General features: G+C 50.4%; 2 protein-coding genes across 3 annotated transcripts in view; one reads left to right on the top strand and one right to left on the bottom strand.

Annotated features, from left to right (window-relative positions):
* Positions 1-1204: 1204 nt before the first annotated feature.
* DEXI (Dexi homolog (mouse)) lies at positions 1205-14896 on the bottom strand. Its single transcript, XM_008593754.1, has 3 exons — positions 14495-14896; positions 1367-3064; positions 1205-1312 (listed from the first exon to the last, which is right to left on the bottom strand). Exon 1 carries the CDS (start codon positions 14894-14896, stop codon positions 14609-14611), a length of 288 nt encoding a protein of 95 aa, XP_008591976.1. The 3' UTR covers positions 1205-1312; positions 1367-3064; positions 14495-14608.
* Positions 14897-17620: 2724 nt separating this feature from the next.
* Positions 17621-20999, top strand: part of CLEC16A (C-type lectin domain family 16, member A) — a 213042-nt gene continuing 209663 nt past the window's right edge. The window contains exon 1 of one of the 2 annotated variants that reach the window (XM_008593744.1): positions 17621-17816. In XM_008593744.1, coding sequence (XP_008591966.1) covers positions 17737-17816 — 80 coding nt within the window. In that variant the 5' untranslated portion in view covers positions 17621-17736. The remainder of the gene's footprint in view (positions 17817-20999) is intronic. The other variant, XM_008593737.1, reaches the window with a different exon arrangement.

Raw genomic sequence — 20999 nt, 5'->3', positions numbered from 1 at the left:
GCCAGCTTGGCTGCTGTTTTTCCTTGGGCACGGTCTGCTCCATCAAAAGCCCTGATGTGGAAAAGCTTGGCTTTCTCCTGGTGGCAGTGGGAGCTATCCATTGAGATCCACAGGATCAGCCTGGTTTGCAGACTCTGCTCCTCTTCTCAGCAAATGAGAGTTGGGGGTCAGTAGGTTGGAGGGATTCAGACCCAGCTGCCCAGTTGGCAATCCTTGCAGAGAGGCAGGTTCCTTCTGCCCTGGCCCAGTTGCAAAGAAAGGGCATCAGGTGTCACCACCCAGGTTTGGGATGTAAATAGCCCAGGCATCACTCCCCAGGGTGTCCCTGCCATTTGTAGACTGTGGAGCCCACAGGACTCCTATCTGTGCAGCCACAGGGGTGAGCAGCGAATGACTGTCCTATCCGGGCATCTACCGCACCTGTCAGCCAGGTGGGTACTACTGCACCTGCTGCTTTTGGTCTGTTTGGAAATGAAGAAATGAGGTCGGGACCATAATTATTTGTAGTAATGGTTTTTAAATTTTTAATGAGTTGATACATGTAAAGCACTTATCACAGTGCAAGGGACATAGTAAGTGCTCAATAAATATCAGAAATTATGATTACTATGTGCCAGGCACTGTGCTAAGCTCTTCCTACTCCTGAGGGTTGGTAGGGGTCAGTGGCACAGGCTGTGGAGTGAGACTGCCTGGGCTCAGTGCACTTAGTCATGAGAGTTACCTCTCTGTGCCTTCAGTCTCCTCATCTGTAAAATGGGCATAATCACAGTACCTTCTTCACAGGGCGATGTGAAGTTAGTGAGCTAATACGTTGAGAAAAAGAACCGGGCACACAGCTCAATGCTTGTTAGGTGTCATTATTACATACATTCGTGCATTCCACTCTTGCCTCAGCCTGGAATGTTCTTCCCAGCTTTTCACAATGCCAACTGCTTCTCATCCTTCAGGACTCAGTTTAGAGAACAGCTCCTCAGGAAGGTCCACTTGGCCACTCTATTACACAGACACCCCTCCACCCCCTCCTCTCCAACTTCATCACTATTTTATCGTTTTCACAGTTATTTATGTGTTGTCTGCTCTTATCCTTGGATGTGAACTCCAGGAGGGCAGGGAACATGTTTGCTTTGTTCATTGCTGTGCCCTCTGCACCCAGCAAGGCATCTGTGCCTAGTAGGTGCTCAATAAATGTGGAATGAGCAAATAATACTCATCATAACTTTGCTTTATTCATTCTACAAAAATGTACTGAGTACACACCACAGTGGTTACTGTAGTAAGATGCTCAAGTTTCCCGTCATGGTGAGTCTTGCATTTTATCAGCACCGCACTCTCCCGAGTGAGCCACGGGCCGGCCCGAGTCTTGCATTTTAGCAAATTTTAAAAACTCTCTGGACAGAGCCGCCAGGTGTGGTTGGGCAGTCTGTGCACTGCACAAAGGCACTGTGACAAGGAGATAACAGGGGCTGCAAACTAGTCGGGGCTCTGCTTGCCAAGCTGTGAGTCCCGGTATAGGGCTGCGTCAGCCCACAGTGGCACCTTTTTGTGATTAACACGAAGTCATCATAACAGGTGGGTAAATCACCGTCCGCATGTCACAGATGTGATATTTATAGGTCACACCCTATAAAGAAAGGACTCAAGATGTCAATTCAACTTCCAATTTCTTTGGAGGATCTCTCTGCGGGCACAGGCACCTTCTGAACCCTCTCCTTTCCCCTCAAGCCTCTCTCCCAACTCAAACGTCTCCCTTCCCACATTCATCTTTTTCCCAGGGTCTCTCAAATACCTTCTTTTCGCATTTCTTCGCATCCCCTTCCTTAGGAGTCACATGAAGACAAGTGATGCTACACTGTCTCTCCTCTAGGTTCTGCTGTAACTTTACTACACCCCACTCAGTCTCCTCATCTATAGAATGGGGCTAATCCTCTCTCTGTGCCTTGCTTAACCTGGTGTGTATGTAAGGGTGCTTTGAAAACCATCAAGTGCTCTGCAGATTGGAGAGAATTCCTGCCATTTTTCCATGAAGCTGCAAGGACCCAATTTCACTCATTCATTGGTTCTTTCCCTCCTTTCCTCCCCTCTTCTTTAACAGAGGTCTACCGTGATCCTGGCACGGGGAGATCACACCTCCACTTCTCTGGGGTTTAGGCATGATTTCTAGCGTGGCCACCAGGCTTTCCCCACCACACCCCAAAGTCTGCCCCGAGCAGTTCAGGCTTGTGGAAGCCGGAAAGGGGCCAGTCTGGAACTCTCAGGCCAGCCCAGCTGGGGTAGAGTCTCCAAACCCTGCTGGATCTCCAACTTGGGAAGCCCTGACTCTTCTGCCCTATGTCAACCATGAGGTTCCATAAAAGCACCTCTTTCTTGAATCTGAAAGAAAAAAAAAAAAGGCAGGGCCCCCAGGGGTCGGAGTTGCATACATGTTTTAATCAAAAGAAGTCAGCCTCCTAAGTATTGCGTTTACAGGTATGTCCAAATCAAGTATACACACTACTCACATTTTCAAAAATATATTTGTGGCCAGAGGAGCAACGTGGCACTCCCCTAGCATGACGTCTTGGTTCTGCCAACTTGATGAAGAACAACCTGAAATGATGAAGTCAAAAACCTACCCTCGGCCCTCAGCATGCTTCCTCGGCTCCTTTCTTTTGAGTCACTGCCCAAAAACAGTCACTAAATCTAAGACCGGCCTCAGGCCAAACCCAGCCGGGCTTAAGGCTCAACTGGCATCAAACGGAGTCGCTTTTGCGTGTGTGCACGGTTGGAAGTGTCCTCTCCGAAGGTTAAGAGTGGGAAGCAGATGCAGTCGGGGGTGAAGTGCAGGGAGGCAAACTCTGGCTGGGTTCCTGTAAACATCCATCGCGACTGCAAAAAGTCATAAGCCATGGCCAGGCTGTCTGTGTGAGGCTGCAGGCAGAAGAGGTCTCCGGATGCCCCTCACCTTTCCCATTCTTTGGGGGAAGATACCTTCCCAACCTCGGCACTGGTCCCCATCTCTCCTTCCACACTCCTGGGTGCAAACGGGCATCCCTCTGTTGGCACGAAGCTTTTGAAGGGAGCAGGCCTAACAAGAAGGAAAAAGACGAGTTACCATCTCAGAAGCACTGCCCTGCCACCAGTTTGGGGGGGGTGGGAGGTGAACATGGACCAACCCATCAGGCCTCAGGAGTCTTGGAGTGGGAGCAGAGAAATCTTCCTCCGTCCCTCGAATTGTGGGAGCGACCAGAAGCCCCAGACTCAAGCTGGAGATGTTTTTTTACAATGTTTATTAAAAACTTTTAATGAATTTGTCTAATTTCTAAGAGACCCTGGGCTGGAGAATTGGTACAATTTCACATTGGAGAGGAAGGGCTGTCCTGTTTATGGGAGGAAAGAGGGGATACTGGTGCCCAGGTTAGAAGTGCAGCCTGCTCAGGGTCTGCTGGCTGACCTGTGGCTCCAGGGAAGTTAAGCAAGCTCTGGGTGGTGGGCAGGGCTTGGCAGCACCTCCCACCTCACCCGGAAAATGCTTCGGAACCTACAGAAAAGCTCTGGCCACAGCCAAGCTACTCAGCAGCCCCACTCGGCTCTTCTTCCCAGGACACAGCAGCATCCCTGGGCCTGGTCCCTCAGCAGGTCCTCATTTCCCATGCCCTCCTCTCTCTGTGTCCAGCTGGGTACCTGCGTCTCTGCAGCACCTCATACTCCCATGTCCACCCTCCTTACAGCCCCTGCAAGTCCTGCTCTGGTCTTGAGCCAGCTCAGACTATTCTTTCCGCAAACTTCATCAAGCACCAAATAGAACTTACACGTTAAACATGCAGCATGTATTGTTCAACAGGGCACTATTGACATTGGGCCAGGAAAATTCTTGGATGAGGGGGGTTCTTCTGGGCATAGCATGTTTAGCAGCATCCCTGGCCCCTGACTGCTAAATGCCAGTAGCACCCGCAGTCACCGTGACAACTAACACTGGCCCCCCCACCCCACTTCTAAGGGCCACCTAAGGGGGCAGAACTGCTTCCACTGAAAGCCGTGCATCTCCCCATTTTATAGGCTAAGACACTTAGGTTCAGAGAAGCCAAGTGACCTGCCTAAAGTTGCACAGTTGCAAGATGCAGAGCTGGCACTGGACTAGTAACATGGACGGGAACAACCACAATCAGAGCAGCTACCACATCTTGACCTCTTACTATGTGCCATGAGCCCCACTCCCTCCACTCACCCTCTGAGCATACCACCTGGCGGCTTCCATGTCCACATGCAGGCCTGCCTCTTTGCCTCCAGAGTCTGCTCGGCCCCTGGGCTGTAAGTGTGGACAGAGCTAATGTCTTCCCTCAACTGCCCTCACCAGTGATGGCCAGAAAGGTGATGGATCAATACCCTAGCTGCCTCACCTGCAGCCGGGATGACTCAGGCATATTCTCCATCCACACTGGCTCCCTGAGTTCCTGGGCAGGACTGAGCTCTAGGGATGCAGTGGTAACCTACTCGATGACACACCCTTACTGGTCTCCTTGTCTTCTTCCCTGTCTCACTCCCGACACCCCACCTTTAGTTCCCGGGATCACCTCCCAAATAAACGATTTGCACTTGAGTCCTCATCTTAGGGTCCGCTCCCAAGAGAGCAAGCCTGACATGGAGCATTACGCAGGTCAAGTCATTCTATCCTCCTAACAACCCATGAGTTAGATACTATTCCGATACCATTTTACAGGTGAAGACATTTACAGGTGAAGGGTAACCTAAGGATGCTCAGCTCAGAAGTGATAGAGCCTGGCTCTGACTCCAGGGCTTTATCATACTTGAGATTTTAAACACTCCAAAATCTTGCATCTCCTTTGTGCCAGGTCCTAAGCTGGGTGCCAGGCACAGCACGACGAGTACAGTACAGCCCCAGCCTTTGAGACACACAATATAGGGAGCGATTTCAGCCCCAGGTAATATGCCCAATGATGGGAAGAAGCCAAGGGAACGAACGGAATCTGCGTCAGGTAAAAAGCTGTATAAAGGAACTCCAGGTAGGGGGAAGGGCTTTTGGGAGGGGAGGGCTGGTGATGGGAGGGCATTCATGGGCTCCTGTCTCATCCTGCTGGGAGTCCACCCTTGGAGTTCCCAATGGGGGTTTGGCAGTGGTGCTCGAGACCCCTGGTGCCCAGGAATCTGGAGAATTATTTATTCGGCTTCACTCTCATGGGGGCTCACTCAATGCAGCAACCTGAGGCCTGGGGGGCATCCTTGAGCCCATCTCAGACCCGTGTGGATGGGGTGCTAGAGACACAGAATCACCCAGCGAGGGCCTCATTCCTTTCCCGGTCCTTGTGACTACAAACAGCATCCCAGACAGGTGCTGGTCTAGCTGGAGCTCCCTTCCCATGCCAGCTAATCTCCAGACTGAACGGGTGCCTGGGCTCCAGCTGGAATTGACTAACCCTCTTTTGTTTCCATTGTGTTTATCTGTAGGGTCATCTTCTATTTATAGCAAGTGATGCGAGGATTCCATTTCTGGTAGTAATATAAAGTTCCTCTCTTTTCAAAACATTTATTTCACTCTAAGAAAGAGCCAATTTAGAGAAAACAATTATGTAAATAATAGTTCAGGCAATAGACAGATACAGCAAAAAACATTGATGGTGTCATATGAGGTTTGGGAGTCCCCGATCCAAGTTGGTCCTACTCGCTCCACATCTGACAGTGAGGGGCCCAGAGAGGGCAATGACCTACTCAAAGTCACACAGCAAGTTAAGGACAGAGATGTGTTTTCTGTATCCATGGCTGAAGGATATCCTGGGACATGGCTCAACTCTCACGTGTGCCACTCTCTTTGGCTTGTTCCTTTTACTTGCAAGTGTGACCCTCGCAAACCCCCAATGGAAATCAAATGACAACTGACATTTATCAAACACTTACTTTACATTCACCTTATACTGACTGCTTTAACTCATGTCTGAGCTCATTTATTCCTCAAAACAACCCTAGGAGGTGGGGCCAAGTAGGGCCATCATCCCAGCATTTCGGATGGGGCTCAGAGAGGTTAAGTAAGTAAGTGAAAGGCCACACAGCTCATAAACAGCACAGCCAAGGTCTGAAGCTCCAGGGTCTCACCTCAAAGCCTTAACTCCTCTTGGCACCTTAGGTCCATCCCTCTCCTCCAAGACATCAAGAACCAGGCTGAAAAGCATCCCAGAGCTACAGCTTATAGAATCCAGGACAGTGGGTTCCCCAACCTTCTAACATCATCAGAGCATGACAGACAATTCATTCACCATTAGCACTTTTTTTTCCCCTGAAACTGTAACCTTTCATTACAGGCCATTCCAGGCCACTCCCCAGAGCTGGACAAAGGGAGTGGCTGGCTGGCTTGTTTCTGTCCTCAGAATGACAGCTGGGTACTTGCTCTATTTAAGACACAATGTCTCAGCTTGATACCTCTGTGGTTTAGAAGCTGCCTCCTTTGGGATTTGGCTTAAGAGAGAAAGTGGTCCAACATCTGATGGGTGCTGGTGGGGCGATGTCCTGGACATGGTGAAAGGGGACTCTCTTCTGCAGTTCAGCCTCCCCACTGTCCTCCTCTGGGGCAGCCAGTGTAAGGTCTGAAATTTGCCTGTCTGGACTAATTCTGACTCTGCCCCTTCCTGTGTGACCTCAGGCAAGTCCCCCAATCTTTCTGGGCCAATTTCCTCATGTGGAAAAGAGGATATGCCCACCTTATTGGGCTGTTTGTGTTGGTCAAGTGCCTGGCAATCCCCAGCACACAGGGGGCATCAGTACATGGTGGCCCCTCCCCTCTTATCCCCACCTCTGTTCCCAACTAGACACCAGCCCTGGCAAGGAAACCTTCTCAGTGTCAGACCTTCTGAAAGCAGCAGCCCTTTTCATTCTCCAAAGACCTTGCCTTCCAGAAACCCATGGTTCATTCCTCTTTCTCCATGTACCAAATAACCAATTAAAGTGGCTGAAAAGAGATGTCACCCAGACGTGACTTGCCCAGTGCCTCCACTGTCCATGCAGCCTTCTTGGTCCTCTTTGTGACAGACTGTGTGGCAGGAGGGCCTCCAGCTCATCTCATGGACATGGGCATGGCGGGGATCTGGCTCCCTGGTGGATGGAAGGGAATGGAAAGGAAGCTGCTTGTCTGCATGGATCTGTATCCCTGAGGGAAGCCGGTGGCAAGGAGAAGTAAGGACCACGCTTTCAAACCTGGATTCTGATTTCTAGGCTGGCTGTCAAAGTTCATCAGCTTTGGTCCACAATGTGCCTCCTGCGTGGCCCAAGACTGTGAGTCCTTTCAGATGGGAAGCATTTGCCCAACACCTGCATGAGAAGGTCATGGTTCACATCCAAGAACCACTCTAACTATTATTTACTTAGTATTTTAAATTAATGCACTTTTTCAAAACTCTAAACTTTTAAAGGAAACCTTATGTCACTATCATGAATTTAAAACAGTGTCATTTATCATAAACAGAAGGCAATGCTAAAAATACAATGAGAACAAAACCATTCATTTTAGTTCAATACCCTTGGCCTGCAAAATTGAGCCTGGAGCTGGTCACAAGGAAAAGGCAGCAAGTGCTCAGGAAGCATTTGGAAGCATCTCCCTCTGCTGCTGTTACTCACTGCCTCTGGGGGATGGCTCCAGGAGAGCACCTCCCTGGGGGAAGCTCTGGGAGAGTGTGGCTAGGAGGCCCAACGCTGCCACCTCATAGCTGGGTATCTGGGGCGAGTCACTAAACCTCCCCAACCCTCAGTTTCCCTCCTTGTCTAATGGAGCTAATGAGCTGAGCCCTGCCGACTTCACAGGGTGATGCTAAGGGGAAGCTATGGAGCTGTGGGAGGCAGTTATTTTTAACCACCAAGCCAGGCCTCCTGCCAGGAAGGAATCCCAGGAATGAAGCCTTACCTTTCTGGGAGTTCCCAGCCACCCCACGCTTGAGGCCCAGAATGACGGCCATGAGGGTACCAGCCTCACTCGGTACTCACCGGGTACCAATTATCACCACCCTTGGGTGGCTTCAAAGGCTGCCCACACCAACACACCCTCCTTGGTAACTGGCCCCCAAGAAGAAGAAGGATGCCAGAGGCAAGGGGGGAGTCTCTGTGGGTGGGCTCTAGCCCCCTCTGTGTCTGACACACCACTAACACTGACTGCATTTATTAGGCACCATTCCATCTAATCTGCACAGGAGCAGGAACTCCTGTTATTCCCATTTTATAGAGAAGGAACCTGAGGCTTGGGGAGGTGAAGTCACCTGTCCACGGTGTTGTTGGAGCTGGGGTTTAAGCCTAAATATGCCTGACTACAAGGCCTCTAAGAAACAATTTTAGGGGGTACATGGAGGTGGCCTTAAGTAACACTGAATCACACATACAGAGCGAGCAAGCAACTCACTTTTCAGTTCTTGGTCAATCCTTATGGTTGGTTACTTCGAGAAGAAAGTTCCAGTTTGGTGCTGGTATATCTTTATCACCTGATAGTCGCCAATCACTCTTTACAACAAAGAGCAGGCCACAGGCTCTGCGCCTTTAGCTGGCTTAGGTATTTGGCCATAAGTTAATGACTTTGGCAGTTATTATTTTTATCTATGCCAAGTGATATTGGTTTTCTCTTTACAGTGACATAAACATTCTTTTGATAATAAGTGCACATAAAAAAGGTAGATTTTTTACAAATGAAGCACTAAAACTAGTATATTTAATCTCAAATGACAAGTTATAAAAGGAAAAATAAAAACTTGCAGTGGAGAGACCTAGCAGACACTGACTCAGCCAAGTGATCAAAGTTTACATGGCCAGTAATGGGACAGCTAGCACATGCCTCTCAACACAATGTGCTGAGACATGCAACTCACTTCCCTGGTATTCCTGCCAAGAATGCACCATCTGAATCTAATCTTGAGCACAAACATCAGACACACCCAAACTGAGAAACATTCTACAAAATATCAGACTTGTACTCTTCAAAAATGTCAGTGTCATGAGAGATAAAGACAGACTGAGGAGCTGTTCCAGATGAAGAAGGCTTGACTGATTGGAGCATGGTGTTATAACATCAAGGTCAAGGGTACAGATCCCCATACCAGCCAACCACCAAATAAAAGAAAACTTGAGATTAATGAAAGAGTAATCTGGAATTGGCTCCTGAACCTCCACTCCCCACACCCCCTTTATTGTTACAGGACACTATGGGACAACTGATAAAATTTGAGTAAAGTTGCAGATCAGATTGGTCACAGGAACGTATCAACATTAAATATGCCAATTTTGACAACTGTACTGTGGACATATGTAAATATGTCCCTCTTCCAAGAAAATAAACACTAAAATATTTAGGAGTAAAGAGCACAATGTCTTGCAACCCATTCTCAAATGGTTTAGACAATTAATTATATACACATACACATATATATACAGCAGAGAGAAGAGAGTGAGCATGTATTGTGTACATAGGCAAAATGTTAATTGGAGCCACTGATGAATTTGGGTGAAGGGTGTATGAGAATTCTTTGCACTCCTCTTGCAACTTTAAGTGTGAAGTTATTTCAAAATAAATTTTTTAAAATTTCAGGAAAAGGGAGCAAGAGTGCATATGAGTCTGGTCCGGCAGAAATTGTGAGGTGGTATTCCAAGGTCAAAGGTTGGAAGACCTGCCTTGGCAGCCCTCCTCAAACCCTTAGTGCTGTGGCAAGGCCACTGTGCTGTCTTACTTGGCTTTCTTCCCATGGCCCCTCACTTCCCCTTTCCAGGCCTCAGTTTCTTTATTTGTGAGATGGGGACAAAGATAATCTGTCTCTTTGATTGTGATTTTAGGTTTCCCAAAAGCAGACTATGCTTTCAGAAGTTCTGGGGGGAAAGATAGCAGGTAAACCAGAAAGATGAATGGTCAAGTTGACAGGAGCCCTCACTTTCTTTGTTCAGCAAAACAGACAAAAGGGCTATGAGGGCGTGGTGTGGGGCCTGCCTGTTTCTCAGCTAAAATGTCTAGTTTGTGCAACTCAGGGCCAAGGGGGTAGGGCCCTTGGCATCTCAGCTGTCTTGAGAAACATACTGGGGGTCTTCAGAAAGTTAACGGAAAGATTCATATTATCTTTTAATTCCATTTTCCATGTACTTTTCAAAATACCCTTGTATTGGGGTCTTCTGTCCAAAGGGGCAGCCAGCACTGATGCCCGTTGTGGCCAGGGCCCTTCTGGAAGAGATTCATGTCAGGAAAAGAGCTGGAGTCGGCCAGACCTGGGGGTGCACCTGCCTCCCCATGCCACTGTCTGTCTCTTTCCAGGATGACAGCCACAGCCCCCTGCATCTGCCTGGGGGAATCTCCCATGACTTGAATCTGATTGTGCCTGCGACCCTACAGAAGGCTCGGGTTTCTGAGCTGGGCAGAGACATGCCCAGCCCAAGTGTTCTGCTGATAGCACAGGCCACACAGATTGGCAAGGAGGGACAAAGGCAGGTAGATCAAGAAGGAGCAGCTGGGGTACCCAGTCAGGAGACAACCGATGCCTCGGAAACCCTGTAATAAATAGACTGATGGATCTGGTGATCCTTAGCTCCAAATCTGACCTGCGCCAGGCCATGCCGACTTTGGCAGCAACATTCTTCAGTCTCTCCATTTCCAGCCCAAAAAACCCTTCCATCCCCCAAGTGCCAAAAGAGGGCTCAGGAACCGGGACAAATCAATCTAGCTGAGCTGCCTCAGCACCAGAATTGCTGGGACATGAAGAATCTCCCCAGCTCCCCCACCACCTGCAGCAGCCCTTTCTCCTGGGAAGGTGGGAGCTCCTGATTCCCCACTCCCTGTTCCTGGGCAATAATTAACACTCTGGGAAAACTGCATAGCCAGCTCTCCAGAGCCCCACATCTGGTGCCATGGGAACCACAAGGCATTGGGAAGGGTCCCCCGAGGGTCCCAGGGCGGGAAGGTAGAGTTGGAAGTCTGTCTGGGGAGGCCAGACCTGGACCTCCCTGGTACTCAGACAGCCAGTCTTCTGCTCATCATGGGATACAAATATTCATGTATGGGCGTATGTGCAGGTTTACGCATTACAAGGGCCTGCATGTATGCACTTGCCACTCCATGTGTTAATAACAGTACTTAATATTAATAGATCACTTAATATTAATAGACACAGGAAGGTCTAAGTACTTATCGTATATCTCATTTAATGCTCACAAGGCAGATTTTTATTATCCCTGTTTTATAGAAGAGGAAACAGAAACACAGGGAGGTTAAACAGCATGTCCAAGTCACAGCTAGACCTAGGATTTGAATCCAGGTAATCTGAATCTAGTGTCCTCGCTCTTAACCACAACTCTAATACTCTCTCCTCAAATAGACGCTCAGCAAATGTTTGAGGAACTAAATTATGTGGATACACCCATAGAAAAAGAGAAAAAAATAAAGCAAGATCAAGAGCAAAAGTGGGTACACCTTGAGATACATCCCGTGCCCTACGTCAGTGTTTCCTGGACTGGTTTATGTGTCCACTGGAGAATGAGCGAGACAGCGATATGACTACTGATGTTCCTTGGCTTCTGGAAAGAAATCCAGAGATGAGGTTCGGTCAGATGATCTTGGGATCTTTCCCACATGGTTTTCCTGGGGCTAGATATCCCTCCTGTGTCTGCTGGGTCTGGGCTTCCTGGGCACTTGGGGCCAAGGCCTCCCAGGCTTGGATTTGGGGGTGGGGCAGAGGGAATGCTGTGTGTGGCTTCCCCACTTCTCCAGTCCCAAGACTGTCCCACAGCCCCAGGCCTCCCCACTTGCCCCAGGTCACGCCCTGTCACTCCGAGAGCTTTGCAAGGGTGTCCCTGAGAGACATTTCCTGGTGTTTCTGCTCAAACAACATTTGCTGCAAAATATGTCAAAGCATTTGGGCTTCAGTTTTCAGTTCAGAATATGCCAATGTTTACATTTGGAAGGGGAAGTGTTTCTGTTGATGTGGTAAAGAGATAAAATAAGACATTCTTCACTAAGTTACAGTGTCTGAAAGTTAAGCGCTTTGCCTGGGGACAGGGATTCATCTTGGGATCATCAGGGTCTAGTACATGGCCTGGCAGGAGAGCAGGCAGGGTCAACATTTGTTGAATGACTGAATAAGGGAATATGGAAGGGACCTAGAACAAGGAATGGTATATGATCAGCACTCAGTACAGATTTTGAACGGATCCCACAGGCTCTACCTCTGACAGGTGTTCTTGGTCTGCTCATGTTTCTCGATCTTTGCTAACCTCGCCTTCCCCAAGCCTCTGTCACCTCATGCCTGGACAACTGAACAGCCTCTTGGCTGGCTCCACCCTTGCCCCTACAGCCTATTCTGCCCACAACCGCCAAAGTCATCTTTGCAAAACGTGAATCAGATTGTGTCATTCCCTACCTAATGCCTGTCAGTGGCTTTCCACTGCTCTTGGCTGTGGCCTCCCAGATCCCACATGGTGTGGCCCTTGCCCAGCCCACTGACCTCTCCTGGAGTTGTTCTCCAGCCACCCTGGCCTCATTTCAGTTGCTGGGGGAGCCAACTCTCTCCCACCCCAGGGTCTTGGCCCTAGCAGTTCCCTCTGCCTGGATTGCTTTTCTCTGGATCTTCATGTCTTCTGGCTCCTTCTATCAATTTAGGGCTCAGCTCAAAAGCGTCATCTCCTCATGGAGGGCTTCTTTTGACCCCTCTAGCTAAAGCAGCCCATCTCTATTCTTTTGTTTCACTCACTCTCACTCAACATCATCATGTACAGTATCTACTAGATCTAAGGTGTTGTTCTAAGTGCCGAGGAAACAGCAGTGAACACAATAGGGCAAGCTGAGGTCCTTTGCACAAGTCTTCATAGCTCTTACAAAAATCTGATTACCTTGTTTGGGTACCTGCTAGTCTCACTCACTAAGTGCCAGGAGGGCTAGCGCTGAGTCTGCCTCACTCACTGTGTTCACTTGCCAAGCACCGTAAAGTGGATGGAGGGATGGCAGGCAGTGGGGGTTACAGAGTAGCTGGCAAACACTCCACCTGCACTTGGCTCTTGCTAAGGATTCACTGAGCTCAACTGGACCTTTCTTCAAAGCAAACTCACTGTAGACCCTTCAGTGGAGCCTGCTGCCCCTAGCAGTGCTACCAGCAGGTCCTGCCCCACCCTGCATCACCCTCTGCAACAGACTGAATGTTTCTGTCCCCCCTAAATTCACATGTCGAAACCCTAATCCCAGTGTGATGGTATTAGGAGGTGAGGCCTTTGGGAGGAGATTAGGTCATGAGGATGAAGGCCTCATGAATGGGATAAGTGCTCTTATAAGAACTGTGAGAAGTAAATGTTTGTTGTTTAAGCCACCCAGTCCATGGTATTTGGATATAGTCTCCCTAACTGACTAAGATGCCCTCTGACTATGGTCATCTTGGCAAAGACAGGCAACACAAGAGAGAGGTAAACTCAGTCTGCTTGGGGTGAGTGACATTAGTATCCACTTTCCAAAAGGAGCCCCTGCTCACCACCACAGCATTCTCCCCCCATTGCCATTCAGGCCCCATGCCCAGTGACACTCCAGCACCGTCCAGGTGAGGGGCTCAGCCAAGGAGTTCTTGGCTGCTCCATGACCCCTCCCTGGACTTGACAGCTGCCCAAGAGCCTGCTTGGAGTGGGTGTTCTCTCTCATTTAGTCCAGCTGCCTCTCTTCCTTGCAAGGTGACTTACTTCTCCTGGGACCTTCATCTCCCTATCACTAACACACAAGGAGGTGAGCCGGGTGCAAAACTTTCTGGTTGCTGCCCAGAGGCAGGATTTTTAACACCTCCATGCAATTATGGTCCTTTCTCCTGCTGACCCAAGAGCCCCCTGAGGCCTTGCAAACACTACAGACAAAGCCAGCCTCAGCACCAACCCCCAGCTTGCCTGTTCTGTGAAGGCAGTCTGCAAAACTAGCAGCACCTGCAGATTTGAGTTGCAGAACTGCCGAGATGGGACACCCTGAAACCTGACTCCAAACAGCAGCAAACCCAAGGCCAAAAAGTACAGGTTTCTTTGCAGAAGGTTTCACCTTTCACAGCCTCGGCCTGGGGCCCCTGCACTCAATCCCCACCCAGTCCCCGAAGGGGCCACAGTGATCAGTGCCTGGCTCCCTACCTTTCCTGACATCCCCAAGTCTTTATCCTTCCAGGACTAGTGAGAATACCCCAGAAGCCAAGGTCACCATCAAGCCATGCTGAGGATGTGGGGAGGAGCTAACAGCTATGCCTCAAATGGATTTGGGTGCAAAAGCTTTTTCCACAGCGTGCGGGTAAGTCCAACCCCAAACGTAACTCGGGCCCTCAGCCTTCTCTCTCTTTAACAGCTGTCTCCTTTGCTGGGGAAAAGCTTTCCAGCCCCCACTAAGGGCCTAAGAGGGGTCCCATTCCTGGCATCCTTAGACCTGAAAGAGGTGGATGGAGGAGTCAGAAGCCTGGGGGGAGGGTGTGTGTCCGGCCTGGGGATGAGTTCCTCGCCCTCGCCAGCGCCCCAACCCGTCCATATTCAGCGTAGAGAGGGCACTTACAGGCCTCGGAAGCTGGGGAGGACCCCCAACCAGCAGCAGCGACATAATCTGGGCGGCTGGTCCAGGCCAAGGCTTGCGGATCGTGGAGGGGAGGGAGGGATGGCAGTCAAGACCCTACTCCAAGTACCCATCGAAAACGTCGAGCTCCGAGTCGGCATCGTAGAGGCCCGAGCCGGGGTCGGAGAGCACGCCGAGGTCCACGAGCGCCTGGTCCATGTCCTCGGGCAGGAAGACGAGGCCCACGTTGAGGACGATGTACTCCATGAGGAAGGCGTAGTACAGGATCAGCACATTAACGAAGAACAGGCCCACGTAGAACATAGAGGGCAGCAGCGGCGGCGGCACGTAGGGGACCAGGGGGCCCAGCGCGTCCAGGTGGGCCGCGACCCGGGCGCCGGGCATGCAGGGGGCGGCGAGGGCGGCGAGGGCGGCAGCGGCCCGGCGATCCCAGCGAGCTCAGCCGCTGCGGCGTCCGGGCGGCTGGCTAGGGGTCAGCTCAGCCATCCGGGGGCGCCCCGGGGCTCGAAGGAAGCGACGCTGGGCCCCAGGTGCCCCCCGGGATGTGCGGCGGTCTCTGCGGACGCGCCCCGACCCCCGAAACGTGGCGGACGGGGTCACCGCACCCTCCGATGTGCCCACACGATCCTCTCAACAGGCCGGGAGGCGAGGGGTCCTCCCTGAAGTGGCCGGCGGTTGCCCGGATCCCCCAATGCACCCCGCTGGCGCTCACAGGCCCTCGCAGCGCCGGCGGGGACCCCACCCCACCGCGGCTCAGCGTCGAGGGCCAGTCCCGGCAGCCGTCTCTCCCGCCCCGCTCGGCCGTTCCTCGCGCCCCCTCCGTGCCCCCACAGGCCCAGCGCCCATGTCTGCGGCCGCCGCGTCGCCCTCCTGGTCGCGTTCAGAGCACCGCCTCCCGAGCGGCCCCGCGCTCATTGGCCCGCTGCCCCCGGCCCGCGCTCATTGGCCCGAGACGTCCGGGGGCGGGTACAGCTTCGCTCCGCCCCTCCTCTCTGAGTTGCTTTCCTGGTTAGGGTCTGCGCGCGGATCTTAAGTCCCATTCGCTCTCCCGACCCTGGGAGTAGTGGGAGAGAAAAGAGACTGAGCACAATTCAAATCTAGAAGTAGCCTAAGGATACAAAAGCTGAGGGAAACGGTGGGCTTCTTCTGCACCTTGCTGGATTTGGGTATGGCGCCACTCCTCTTTGAAACTCAGTTTCCCCAGTTTCAAAGGAGGCAGGGTGGGGGAGGGGCGGTGGACGGGTCCACTGAAAATATTGGACATTTTGAAAGAACCGACTTTTTCATGGTGGGGAACATCAATCAATGTCACTTCACCTCTTCAAATTCTACTGCTTGGAAGGTCCGCCCATTGGGGAAGGAGAGGTCTGCATCACAGAGTTCGGGAACATCTGGGTAAAGAGATTCCGAGATAGTTCAGACCTTCAGCCATAAGGGTGCTTTTTGTTTCTTTTACTTTGTAAGCCATGTTTAAAAACAATAATAATGCACATGGCCAAACATTGAAACAACCAAGAAATACAAGAAAAGTGAGTCTCTTCCATTCGCTGATTCCCCTGCTCTTGGGTAACTGTCGTACACCTATTAGGAGACTGATCTTGCCCAAAGCGCCTTGCAAAGCAGTTCGGAAAAAGCTTTAAATCTCAGGCCACAGGGAGCTGGGAGCTTTACACGTCTTGCTTAATTGGAGCCAGACAAGGCAGTATGTTACCTTTGTTAGGCCCAGAGAAATGGAGACACCCTGGAATCTGCAGGGGCTGGGTGCGTTTCTTTGGAGGCCAGAACCTGCCCTTCTCCATGACTTCGTCTCACCCTCTACATGAATTCATCTGAACAGTGCAAACCATTAACCCTCCAGTGGTCTCCATTTCTCCAACTGTTGAAGTAAAACAAACCTTCATTCATTCACTCTGCCAATATTTGTTGAACACTTACTATGTGCCAAATTTTGTGCTAGGCATTGGGGAGAACATTGGCCCTTGGCCCAAATCTTTCCTGTGCCCAGTTAATGGGACACAGTAGGCTTCAAATAATTAAGAGATGTAGAAATGAATGACTAAATGGCCGGTGAACAGGGCAGTCTTGCTTCTACTGAGCTGCTCACTTCTAATCCAAGAGAGACATTTAGATCCATCTTCCTGGTTCATGTAGAAATTTGGATATCCTTTTTTCTTTAATGTGATAGTTTGGGAAATGGCATGGATTTGGGGTGAAGTCCAGAGAAATCCTCTGAAAGTAGAAAATGTTCAGTTTGGGCACATTGTTGCTTGCAGGACTTTTCTATATATGTGTGTTTAATTGAAGTGTTAAAAACAAAGACGATCAGGCCGGCCCATGGCTCACTCGGTAGAGTGCGGTGCTGATAACACCAAGGCCATGGGTTCGGATCCTATATAGGGATGGCCGGTTTGCTCACTGGCTGAGCGTGGTGTTGACAACACCAAGCCAAGGGTTGAGATTCCCTTACCGCTCATCTTAAAAAAAAAAAAAAAAAGAAACAAAGGCGATCGTCATTTGGGTGCAGTTTTGTTTTATGGGGGGGATGAAAATAAGGGTGTGTGGGGTTGAACTCTGGTTCTGCCACTTATTAACTGCGTGACCTTGGCTCAGTCAACCTCCCTGTGACTCAGTTTCCCAGACGATATAATGGGGATAATAATAGTAGGGTAGTTGTTGTAATTAAATATCTTAATATAGTGAAGCGCTTAGGACAGTGGCACATAGTACACGTATCGTATGCAATAGCTATTCTTATTCTTATCATAAAGCTAATAATTGTTACTATTGTGGTCACTTTTACCCAGCCGTCTTCAGAAATTCCCCCCTCAAGGCTCCGCCCACAGGCTTCCTATTCCCGCCCACCGGGCCGCCGATTCTGCGGCCTCGCCTGCTCTCGTTCCGCCTTTTCTCGACGGTTGCAGGCCCGCGGTTTTGTGACGCACACCGGGCCTTGTAGTCAGTTCGCAGAGTCCCGCCGCGGGGGCCTCTCGGGCGAACTGCATTTCCCAGCGTTCCTCGGGGCGGCGGCCGTAAAGCGCGGCGGTTGAACGGCCGGTTCCGGTTGAATATCAGTGCGGGGCTGTGGGCCGGGGAGGAAGGTGGTTGGCGGTCCCTTCACCACCTCCGCTGCTGCCACCTCCGCTTGTGCTGCCACTGCGGGCGTCCGGCCACTCGGCCGGTCGGGCATGAGACCGTGAGGCGAGCGACGGGCCGGGGCCGCCGACATGTTTGGCCGCTCTCGGAGCTGGGTGGGCGGGGGCCACGGCAAGTCCTCCCGCAACATCCACTCCTTGGACCACCTCAAGTGAGTGTGTGGCGGGCGGAGGGGAGAGGCCGCGGAGCTGGGCATGGGGATGGGGGCGCATGGTCCCAGGCTGGGTGCGCTGGGAGATGTGAGAGCGGAGGTGGGGGGTGGGACGGGGCGCCCGTGGAAGGCTGTGCGGTGGTTAAAAGCGAGGGCTCTGGAGTCGGGGCGCCTGGGTTCGAACCCTGACCCTGTCACTCTTGGCTGTGTAACCTTGGACAAGTCCCTTAGTTTCTCAGAGTCTCAGTATTCCCACCTGTAAAGTGAGGAGATGAAGGGGTCAAAGTCTGGATCCTGGAGTCGGGCCGACCTGGGTTAGAATCTGGGTTATGTGAATTTAGGCCTCAGTTTCCTCTGTTGTAAAATGGGTAGCGTGATAGCACCTGCTTCCTGCGAATGCTTTGAAGGTTGGTTGGATAAGAGAATCAACATAAACCTCAGAATATGTACAGGTGCTTAATGAAGGGTAATAATTCAAAGAACAAGTATTTTCTGAGGGGAGTCTAACCAGAAAACAATCGGAAGTAGAGCTCTGGGGCAGGACAGGTGGCCAACAGGGTCTTGAGAAGCCGGGGGTGCACAGAGATTAAGAGACTGGCTTTGCAGTCAGACCTGCGTTTAAATCCTGACGCCACCACTTCATGGCTGTGTGACCTTGGACAAATTACTTCACTCCTCTGAGCCTCCGATTTCCCGTCTGCAAATGGGGATGGTGAACATTGTACAAGGATTCTGTAATGCATGAATGGAAGTAATTGGCCCAGTGTTGTTATACAGTAGGTGGCCAATAGTGGTAGCTGTGCTTAAGCCCAGCACGGCCTTCCCACACCACCCTACCTAAAGTGCTCCCCCAACCCCAATTCCTTTCCATTAGATTTTTCTCTTGATTTCATTCAGTGCATCTCCACTATCTGTGATCATCCTGTTCTTTTTTGTCTCCTATTAAACTGGTACTTCCAGGAGGGCAGAGACTGCTTGATTTGTTCAGAGCTGTATTCCCAGCATCTAGCACCATGCCTGGCACACAGTAGGAGCCCAATGGATACTTAAAGAATGAAAAAAAAAGAATGAATAAATTGGGGAAAGGTACAGAGCTTGCCGGCAGAGATTTGGGGGGCAGGTTGGGGTGGGGCTGATGGAAAATAAGACCTTTGAGGAGGGAATGACTTCAGCGAGGAAAGTGTATGTTGGGGGTGGGAGGTGCTGAAGGGGGAGAGCAGGCAAACCTTGGTGGTAAGAAATAGGCTGGTTTCCAGAGAAAGCTTCCAAGATTATTGATGGGAAAGAAGAAGGATGGTGTTGGGGGGATGGTGGGGAACAGTAGAAGGAAGACAGGAGCCCGTGGAAAAGGTTGGTGGGAGGGGAATTAGATGAGGGGCTTCTCGTTTGACCCTGGTGGTGGGGGTGCTATGATTCTCAGCTATGTCTTTTCTAGCATGGAACATTTAATAAATGTGAGTCTCGAAGAGTGGGAGGCAGGAGGGTTCTTTATGTCGTGAGGGACAGTTTTGGGGGGTGTTGGTGAGAGAAGACAAGGGGAGGAAAGAGGCCCAGGACAAGGATAGGGGCGGGGGATAGGGAAGCAGGAATCTTAAATGGGAGGGCAGCTGACCGGGAAAGGGAGAGGCTTAAGGATTTCAGGAATTTATCGAGTGGGTGGATGCAGCTGAAAAGGGGAGGATGGTTATCCAGAGGAGGTTGGGCCTCCTGCCATCACCCAGGTGCCTGCACTCTCTCACCTGACTCTGCATGACTCCAGCCTTTTTGAATTACCTTAATATTTATTGAATTCTTTATCCTGTGCCAGGTACTTGCTAAGGACTTCCTATGTGTTATTTCTATTTAGTCCTCATGAATCTATGAGTTATAGGAACTATTATTATTTCCATTTTAAGAAGTGGATATTAAGGTTAAAGGAGCTTAAGTCACTTGCTCTGAGGTGACAACAGCTGAAGAGTGTCACAGTCAGGATATGACTCCAGAGCTTGCCCTGGTTTCCTTGTCTTTCTGAGTAAAACTGAATAAAACTTCCCAATAAGTCAGTTTAGGGATACTTTTGACTTGGCCGAGTCTCACCATCAATGGGGCATCTGGCCAGCCAGGGAATGGTAAAAGTTCTCAGGTTCCTTTGTAGTATCCTGAGAACTGCTCAGTTTCATTGTTTAGGTTGCATGTCTATTGGGCGGTTTTTTTTTTTTTTTTTTTGGAAACCTGAGATGCCTGCCCTGGATCAGGCAGTTCAGCTTAATCCATATTTCAGCCCGAAGAACCTGCTGATTCATGTATTGGTATGGGGCTTAGAAGACCCCCAAGGTGACTGGGGAAAAGTGCCATCAACAGCGGTGCTCACCCGAGTGCTCGTGAGGCTCTTCATTTGGCTCTGATAGTAAATATCTTGGGTCTTGGGTACAGAATAGCTTATTCCCTGAGGGAGTTTGCAGACTGGTGGGGAAGGCAGCCATAGAGCTGGTGATTGTACAGTGTGACAAATGCTGAGATCACCATAGATGATCACCCAGGATTCTGTGGAAGCCCTTCTAGGAAGCTTTCTGGTGAAGGCAACACCAGAATGGAGTCTCTAAGGATGGGTAGGAGTCACTGTGTGGGCAGCGAGGTGTGTGTGTGGGGGGGTACACCATAACCAAGATCCTGGGATTTGTGGCGTGTCAGGGTGGGGGCTGGTAGTCACAGGAAACAAGGCTAGATGTAGGAAGGGTCTTAGGAGTTATCTGACATAGGGTAACCTACTGTTCCAGTTTGCCTGGGACTGAGGTGTTTCCTAGGACATGGTACTTTCAGTGCTAAAACTGGGAAAGTCCTGGGCAAACCAGCACAAATTGGTCACCCTTCCAGTGACAAGTAATAGTTCCTAATACACTCTTGTCTTGATCTTGGACAGTGTGGGTAGAGAGGAGAGGTTAAGATATATAAAATAACTTAGAATTTATACACACACACACACATATACATACATACATACATATATATATATATATTTTTTTTTTTAAAGATGACCGGTAAGGGGATCTTAACCCTTGACTTGGTCTTGTCAGCACCACGTTCAGCCAGTGAGCTAGCCGGCCATCCCTATATGGGATCCGAACCCGTGGCCTTGGTGTTATCAGCACCGCACTCTCCCGAGTGAGCCACAGGCCGGCCCCTTTTTTTTTTTTTTTTTTTTTT

Source organism: Galeopterus variegatus, unplaced genomic scaffold, assembly GCF_000696425.1.
Source record: "Galeopterus variegatus unplaced genomic scaffold, G_variegatus-3.0.2 Scaffold161, whole genome shotgun sequence".
Classification (NCBI taxonomy): domain Eukaryota; kingdom Metazoa; phylum Chordata; class Mammalia; order Dermoptera; family Cynocephalidae; genus Galeopterus; species Galeopterus variegatus.
This window is presented reverse-complemented; position numbering and strand designations above follow the sequence as displayed.